Source organism: Brassica oleracea, chromosome C6, assembly GCF_000695525.1.
Source record: "Brassica oleracea var. oleracea cultivar TO1000 chromosome C6, BOL, whole genome shotgun sequence".
NCBI lineage: Eukaryota > Viridiplantae > Streptophyta > Magnoliopsida > Brassicales > Brassicaceae > Brassica > Brassica oleracea.
In genome coordinates, this window is record NC_027753.1 from 5,109,872 (window position 1) to 5,118,992 (window position 9,121).

At 37.4% G+C, this 9,121-nt stretch overlaps 2 protein-coding genes across 3 annotated transcripts; one reads left to right on the forward strand and one right to left on the reverse strand.

Annotated features, from left to right (window-relative positions):
• Positions 1-5,129: 5,129 nt before the first annotated feature.
• Positions 5,130-5,933, forward strand: LOC106296242 (protein LHCP TRANSLOCATION DEFECT). The gene is made up of 2 exons (XM_013732327.1): positions 5,130-5,475; positions 5,576-5,933. The coding sequence occupies exons 1-2, from the start codon at positions 5,200-5,202 to the stop codon at positions 5,831-5,833; spliced, it is 534 nt and encodes a 177-aa protein (XP_013587781.1). The 5' UTR covers positions 5,130-5,199; the 3' UTR covers positions 5,834-5,933.
• LOC106296241 lies at positions 5,813-9,121 on the reverse strand. Of its 2 annotated transcripts, none has more exons than XM_013732326.1 (11): positions 8,905-9,121; positions 8,572-8,730; positions 8,392-8,504; positions 8,244-8,310; positions 8,111-8,139; positions 7,920-8,013; positions 7,594-7,743; positions 7,350-7,449; positions 6,913-7,101; positions 6,406-6,594; positions 5,813-6,217 (listed from the first exon to the last, which is right to left on the reverse strand). In XM_013732326.1, exons 2-11 carry the CDS (start codon positions 8,719-8,721, stop codon positions 5,865-5,867), a joined length of 1,434 nt encoding a protein of 477 aa, XP_013587780.1. In that variant the 5' UTR covers positions 8,722-8,730; positions 8,905-9,121; the 3' UTR covers positions 5,813-5,864. The 2 variants fall into 2 exon arrangements, with proteins under 2 accessions (XP_013587780.1, XP_013587779.1); XM_013732325.1 differs by having other exon boundaries at positions 7,350-7,545; positions 7,654-7,743; positions 8,905-9,120.

A 9,121-nucleotide genomic window follows, 5' to 3' on the forward strand; every position in this document is an offset into this window, starting at 1 on the left:
TGCCTACGTCTCCGGACCTGCTACAGATCTTTTATTATCAACCCGGGAAATTTTTACAAGCTCTCAACTCACACCCGACCCCAAATACACTCAAGAAATTACACTTAATTTCTTATAGAGAAAGATTTTCTCACAAGAAAGATTTTTTTTTTTTTCTCTCTCTTGCTCACTCTCTTCTTCTCTTGTTTTCTCTTTGTTTTGGGATGATCTTCTTCTTCTCCTTGTGTGGTTATTTATAGGAGATTATGGGGAGTTGGTGAAACTTCTTGTTGCACCTACCAAAAGAACACAAAAGAAATGTGTTGTTGAATTAATCAACAAACACCTTCTTGATACAACTTATTGTTGTACCTACCATTCAAAAACGTGTTTCTTTACAGTTTCCACATATCATCTTGATTACAAAGTTGAGGCTTGAAAGTTAAAATCGAAACCTATATTGTTAGACTTTTTAAACTCACATTTCTTTGAAAGATTATCACTGAAAACTGAGCTTCAGTATTTACTAATGAGAGAGACTTCTCAATAAAGACGTGACAAATGTAAGAAAAGAAAAAAGGATCAATGATAATAAGAAAAGGTACCAACTGAGTTCTCTATTCTTGTTCTTAAGATATATTAAGAAGAAGAAAAATAAAATAAAGTAAAAAGGAAGCAATGGAGCTCTCAAACTGAAGAAAGTCACTCTATTTGATCATTACTGCTGTTGTTTCTCTGCAACGTTACCAGACCAAGGACACCGAGAAGAATGAACTCCTTCAACAGAAGCGTGCCCACATCTTCCCTAAACTTCTCAGGGCATCTCTCGCCTTTTCTCTTCCCCTTCTTTAAATAGACTGTAATCATTACACATCTTCCCTAAACTTCTTAGAGCATCATCAAAGATGCCACCGGAGCTCCTTTTCTATAAGCATTACACACCTTTAGAACGTCATGAGCACATCTGACGAAATCGCACATGAAAGTTTTCAAAATACTGTGAATTCAAAACCCACCAATCAAGCTAAAGTTTATCTTTAAAATGTTTAAGCCATTTTTTCTTGTGTTGTAAAAAATAACAGTGTAAATGAATGAGTTTTATTTTTTGTTACTTTGGGTGGTCTCCTCATGTTGCAAACGTCTTTAAAGAAACTAAAAATGTGTTTTCACTGAAAGCTGTAGATTGGGCCTCACCGCGTGGAGATCCCGATGTTCCCTCACAGCCAAACTTGTTGAAGTAAGGTTTTTCATTAAATATCAGACCTTGGACTGAGGTAAGAACCTGCAAATTTATAGAAATGTTGGGATCAACCTCTCCCTATAGCTACCACTCCAAGTGCCGAGAAGACTCTGACACTTCCCACAATTGTACAATTTTGGGTTGATTCTTAACCCACCAAAGTGCTCATAAGAACCATCTTTGTCCATTCTCTCGAATGTAAGAGAAAGAAATAGTTGTAAAAAACAAAACATTCATTCCAGAGTAATTATAATATCGCTCATCTATTCGTAACATGCTTTGATGAAATGAAAGAACCAAAATTGACGATCCATGCAATAGCTGTTAATCGGAGTGAGTATCGTTATTGGAATCAAAGCAGAGGTAAAACCCAGAGAGAAACGAAGTATGGTATTTTTGTTTGCCCAAATCTTCAAAAAATCTTTGTGAATTATTTTATATTAGATTAGATATTGGACATGGGCTTTGCCCCCAACAAGGCTTATAAGATAATGGGCTCAGCCCATTTAAAAGGAGGTAACTAGGAAATCCTAAACCTCTTCATTCTATAAATAAGGAACCACCCCTCCTTTAAGGGGATCCTTTTAGCCACTTTTCCACCCTTTCTCTATTTCTAGAGAGAGAAACACCTCTCTACATGCTTTCGTCTAGGCACTTGTGATCCCATCGTTGTAGAATTACGATTGGCTTGATCCCCATTTGGGGTACGTAGGAATCCCTTCACCGGGTCCAGCCATAATCATTAAACCCATTTTTACTCTCTTTAAGTCGGTTCCAGCTAGTTCTAATCCAACAAGAAGACTTCTCCAAACCCCATAGTCGAAATCTGTCTACCCCTCGCATAGCACCGATTTCGGTACAAACAACTGGCGCCCACCGTGGGGCCTGGGGAAGTATCTTCGAAAAAGATTGCACTCGGAGTCCGTTTGGTCGTCACTCGACCGTTTGGTTGTCACTGGACCGTTTGGTCGTCACTTTGACCGTTTTGTCGTCGCATGAGCGTTCTGTCGTCGCTTGTCCGTTTGTGGCCAAAAAACAAAAAAAATAATAAAAAAAAATAAAAGTGTGCTGGGACCTACCATATTTCATTTACTCGGTAGCAAACCAAGGCTTATAAAATGTTTTTACTCGGTCCATGCCGTTCAAATCATTATCCCGAGGATTTTGATTCTTGAAATCTCTATGGTCCTACCATGATCGGCCAATCTTTTAACAAGAAGAGGCCCACATCGAGCCCAATACCATGAACAAATAATTAGTTTTACATGGAGGTCAAGGCGTTTTGCTCGGCCATTTCACTCCATCACTTTTGCTCGGCAAAAGGCTTTTGTTCGGTTCCTGGTGCAGTTTCTCGCTTAGGGCTCATCACCATTGCCGAGTAACAGAGGCGAGATTCCGGTGGCGTCATTCGTCGAAGCCGCATCTTCCATAACTCACCTATTAGTAGGTATGACTTTGTCTTTCGGCTTCATTGCATTTCGACTTTGTCTACGTATTTACGCTAGGACACGAGTATAACTTGCCTTTCTTAAGAATGGGTTTACAAACTTGCTTTTTACTAGGCACGAGTTAGTCATGAACTCGTCTTTTACTAGGCATGAGTTGAGAAAACTCATCTTTTACTAGACATAAGTTGAGAAAAATCGCCTTTTTCTAGACACGACGTCTTTTTCTAGACACGAGTTACCGTCAACTTGCCCTTTATCAAGCACGAGTTTGGTGAACCCTTCTTTCGCTAGGCATGGGTTACTCGCCGAGCTACGGTTCCTAGGCAATAGTTAGGTAAACTCTCTTTACAGGCATGAGTTACTGGCCGAGTTACTGTTTCTAGGGATGAGTTCATAGTAAACTCTCCTAGCAAGAGGACAACTCACGTCCTAGGCATGAGTTCACTAGCCAACTCGCCTAGTCAAAGTACTACTCGCCTCTGTCTAGGCACGAGTTTAGTAAGCGTGCCTTTCTCCGGGCACAAGTTTACACTCAACTCGCCTAACAAGAGTACATCTACTCTCCCTTGCTCAGACACGAGTTACTGGCCGAGTCACTACTTCTAGGGACGATTTCATAGTAAACTCTCCTAGCAAGAGTACAACTCGCGTCCTAGGCACAAGTTCACCAGTCAACTCGCCTAGTAAATGTACTACTCGCCTGGGTTGTCAAATGTAAAAGCACTGAGGCCATTATCTTATGAACCCTCTTCGTCAAATTCATAGAGATCAACTTCATCTCTCTCAACGAACTGGGGGGCTTACTGTTGGACATGGGCTTTGCTCCCAACAAGGCTTATAAGATAATGGGCTCAGCCCATTTAAAAGGAGGTAACTAGGAAACCCTAGACCTCTTCATTCTATAAATAAGGAACTACCCCTCCTTTAAGGGGATCCTTTTAGCCACTTTTCCACCCTTTCTCTATTTCTAGAGAGAGAAACACCTCTCTACATGCTTTCATCTAGGCACTTGTGATCCCATCGTTGTAGAACTACGATTGGCTTGATCCCCATTTGGGGTACGTAGGCATTCCTTCACCGGGTCCAGCCATAATCATTAAACCCCTTTTTACTCTCTTTAAGTCGGTTCCAGCTAGTTCTAATCTAACAAGAAGACTTCTCCAAACCCCATAGTAGAAATCTGTCTACCCCTCGCATAGCACCGATTTCGGTACAAACATTAGATGATAAATTAAATTGGTTCATATGCTTAAATATAATTGTTTAAAAGTAGTCCAACTATGAATTTTGTATGATAGATAAAATATAGGACTCTATTTTAGAATAGATTAACAAAATTAGTTTATTACGCAAATAGCACACAAAGGAAAAATTTCAAAATACCATTCATTTACAAGGATAATACTAAACAAGCCTAAAATAATATAATAAATATTTTAGATATCACAAAAATTATGAAGAAAGTAGCACATGACGAAAACAAATCTCCAAATTAGCATTAATAAAAAGATAAAATGATTAATTTACTTTTAACGCCAAACCATCAAATCTTAATCTCACCCCTTAAATAATATACCTTAAATCTTAATTATTAAATTCAAACCCAAATAAAATATAATTTTAGTTTTTGTTAACTTATGCTATTTTGAAAAATAATTATCGTATGGGCTACTTTTAGAATAAAATATGTTTGGTCAAAAAAAAAATTTAATGCTATTTTAGAATATTTTTTTCTAAATACTACACCATAAACGCTAACCATAAAATCGAAATCGAAATATAAAATATATTATTATATAATTTATCATTTGATGTATTTTTTAAAAATTAGTTATTTTATATTGTGCTACTTGAGAATATTTATATAGTTTTTTCTTACAATTATGTAATGTGTTTATATAAAATGAATAACAAAAATTATGTTCCTAAAAATTTATATCATTTAAAAGAAATTAATTGAACATTCTCATATTTTTTATTTCTCTATAAAAATTATAATTCAAATTATTTATTTTCATAAAATTAAAGAAAATTAACAAAAAAGATCAAAAATGAGAAATTATTAAAAAGTATTGATCACTTTATAAATAGTTTAAAATCATTTATATTTCTTTTATTAATTGTTAAATTGAGAGGTAGAAACTTACGGGTTGCTCGATTTACTATATTATTAGCAGTCATTTAAAAACTATTTATAAAATAATTATATTTTTATTTCTCAAAACTTTTTTAGTTAATTTTCTTAATTATCTTATATTCATTGTGTTATTCCTTTTGCTGGTGGTCACCACTCACCAGCGGAAATCTGCTACATAATGATTCGTAGATGGTTTAAAACAACATTATGGATTTCGAACTGTTGTTTTTTTTGTGTGCCAACAAAAACTGTATGAAATCTAACGGTGGGAAACTAATCTATGTAAATGATTATGATTTTTTTTTTCCGTTTAGATAGAAAGGGAGAAAAATGAGTGGATAACAAAACAACTGAATCTGTTTGCTTGAGTTGAAGCATCAAGAGACAGAACAGAAATGGCTTCTTCTTCTTCCATCTCCTTCTCATGCGCACCTTCACTCTTCTCCATCAAACCCATCACCTCTTCTTCTTCTTTCCCAAAGCAGCTCTCCTCTCGATTCCTAGGAACCCGAAACTTAAAGATTCGAATCCGACCCAACAGACTCGGACCCTCCAACGGTTCAAGAACCACCTGCTGGTTCAAGTTTGGCAAGAACGGCGTCGATGCTGAAAGTGCCGGAATCTATGGTAGTCAAACACGCGATGACTTCGACAAAGACGACGTTGAACAGGTTTGTCTTCTTCTCTACTTAACTCATCGTCTATAGTTCTTGGATATAAATAATATGTATAAATAAAATAATGTATATGAGTTCTTGATGTTTATGGCAGTACTTCAATTACATGGGGATGCTTGCGGTAGAAGGTACATATTCAAAGATGGAAGCTCTTCTTAACCTAAACATTCATCCAGTCGATATCCTATTGATGTTGGCAGCCACGGAAGGTGACAAACCTAAGATCGAGGAGCTGCTTAGAGCTGGTGCTAGCTACTCGGTCAAGGATGCTGATGGAAGAACCGCTATAGACAGAGCTAATAGTGAAGAGATTCGTGACTTGATCCTTGGCTACTCCACTCAGAAGGCTTGAATGTTCCTGAGTTTTTTAAAGAAATGTTGTGCTAGAACAAACTGTCTTTATGAGTTCCCCGGATGAGTAGGTTATAAAATCCATCTTCTTTTGCTTCCTTTTTGTCTTTCTCGCCTGTTTTTTGTTTCTTCCTTGGAGGTTCTTCTGTGGGGTTTGGTGTTATTTCGGCGAAAGGTCTTTTCACACGTAGGAAAGCCACCTTGGTTGCTCTGCAACTCGGTTTGATTGTGTCTGCGTTGATTTTTGCCGGAGTAACAGGCTTTGTAGATTCATCATCTGGTTTTTCTAAATCTTCTGGTTCTGCCTTGGCAATGAGATTTGAACTCTCTGTAACAGTACCACCAACGTCTTTGTCTGCTTCGGGCAGAGAAAGAGACATATCTTCTGCAATTGGACAATTCAATCAATAGCACAAAATTTTCAGTGAATTACAAGGCAGAGACTGACTGTATTTGCAACCGTAAAGCTGTGAAGATTTAAACAAGTATAAGCCTACTTAGTAAATCGATTCTAAGTACATAACCAGGTACCGAAAATAAACAACTATACAGTAATTCCGTGGAGATTCTTACCGCCAAAAGGAGAAACAAATGTTTCATACTGAACTGAACAATCTCTAGTTGTAGCATCCTCTGGCTTATCTGAAACTTCTGGTTGCAACGCATTGTTAGTCTTGGAAGAAGCTGTTTCAGCAGTGGGAGTCGAACTTTCTGTCACAGTAACACCTCCGCTGTCAGCTTCAGGCAAAGGAGAGATCTCTTCTGCAAGGACAAATCTTTCAGTGGAGTATTTAAAAAAAAAAAAAAACAAATTTGGATCTTGCTATGCTAATACGCTTTAACCAATAAACCCATCTAAAACCCATCTAAAACCCAAATTCTACAACCTTTGATTCCTTTAAACTCTAAAGTCTAAATGCAGGATTCCAGACAAATGTTTCAGTTAAGTACTAAAACTATAAAGGTCTAAACAAGTGTAAATAAAACAAGTGTAAATAAGCCTACTTATTGGATAGGTGCTAAGGACATAACCAGCATCCTCCCTAAAGGACCAAAAAGTAACTCTGTGGAAATTCTTACCTCCGAGAGGACAAACAGATGTTTGATACTGAATTGAACAATCCCTAGTGGTAGCATCTCCTGGGTTTTCTGAAACTTCTGGTAGCAACACATTGTTAGTCTTGGAAGAAGCTGTTTCGGCGATGGCAATCGAACTTTTTGTCACAGTAACTCCACCGTTATCAGCTTCAGGCAATTGAGAGAGATCTTCTGCAAGTAGGACAATTCAATCAAAAAGCAAAAGTATTTCAGTTTAAGTAGAACTTTTGATCTTGCTACGCTTTAACCAATACCGACCTAAAACCTAAACTCTACAACCATGGAGCCGTTTAAACTCTAAAGACTGTACTGCAGACAAGTATGAGCTACAGAAGTGGTTCCCTCTACATCTAGGTAGTAGGTACTACGGAGATAACTAAAAATAACAACCAAACTAGTAGTTATGTGAAGGTTCTTACCCCCGAGAGAAGAAACAGATGTTCGATACTGTACCAACGAATCCTTAGTAGTAACATCTTCTGAAACATTCTCCTCTAAAGGTTTACTACTCTCACAGTTCTGCAATGTCTCAATTAGGACGTATTTATCAGTCTTCCATACACAATCCAACAAGGTGAAGCACTCTTCATCCTTTGGATAAAACTCACGGAACACCTATATTTTTCCAAATAGAAAAAAAAAAAAAAAAAAGAGTTTACTGACATGATTATTGAACAGTTTGAGAAAACAACCAAATGGTCCAACAAAGAAGCTTAGACCGACCTCAACCCCTTCCTGAGCTATCTTTACAGACTGTTTCTTCAAAGATGTAGAGGTTACCGAGTTGAAAACTGAAACTGCATCAAGCAATATCTGCAAGAACCAAAACCATGAACAAATTAAAGTGTGAATTCAATTATGAACACTACAATAACAATAAGATCTATCATATTACGTATTTAATGAAGATCATGGATTACAGAAACTAACTAAAATGTTTTTCTTCTTCTTAGGAATAGACAGAACAAAATCAAAAGGAGTCAACTTACTTGTTGAATCAACACTCGGAGACGTGCAAGCAGCGCCAAAAATGTCATGGAAGACCCTATGAAAAATGAACAAGCTAGCAAAACGGATATGCCACTGTAGCACAAATTTTAACGAAAAAACAATTATTACTTGAATGCGATTATCAATGAGAAATTACACAAAACAGTTTAATTTATAAACTAATCAGTACCTAGCTGCCTTCAAGATGGGTTCAGTCATCTGCACCAACACACACCAGTCAGAAAACTCAGATCTTGTTCATACGTATGTTCATGCAGCTAATCTCTACGAAACCTCTATAATATATAGAGATTAGAGAATACCTGTGAGAGTAGATGAAGAGCTCCACGAAGTCGATCCAAGATACTTGGAGATTTCTTCAACTTCAAGCTGCATAAAACCCCCAAATATATCAGAGCTAAGCTCCAATGCCATTCTCATATATATATCAGTAAGAAAGATAAGCCATACCTCTCCAAAACATGGAGTTTCTGTTTAGTTCCTGTCCCAGACATAACATGAAAGCAAGGTCTAAGAATCTCCTCCATGTTTGCTGTTCTCAAAAGCCTCAGATCCCTTCTCACCTAACCAACAAAAAATCGATTATAGATTTGAAATCAAGAAACAAATTCATCTCATGTAGATAGGTACCTTGAGAAGGTACTGAAAGTAGGAGCATCTACGATGCTGGTTCTTGTTCTTGTAAACCATTCTCTCGAAGACTGCGTGCTCAAGCTCGAGAAGACGAAGCTGACTCTTCAGCTTCTCCTCTAGAGCTTTGGCTTGTACATCATCCTCCATGGTACAGCTCTGTAAGGAAACTTACAATCAGATTCATACATATTCGAACTAGAGACAAAGTAGAAACTCACTAATTCAGACATACAAAACTTTAAACCATTAAAAAGCAACAACAAACCAAGGCAACATCGAGTGTGACTCGTTCTACTACTCACATCAGGATGAAAATCGAGAAGGACTAACCTCTGGACTCTATGGTTATTGAGATGAATCGATGGTCGCCGTCGTGAGCGGTGGTTGACAAGAAACCAAAGTTGAGTCGCTGCCGGGAAGTTTCAGAACCTTTTTTCAGAATCTTAAACTAGGGTTTAATTGTTTAATTCAAACCGATATGTTCAGCACTACCGAACCAAACCGGTGACCGAGATTAAATAGTGAATTGCCAGTCGGTTCTTTTCTC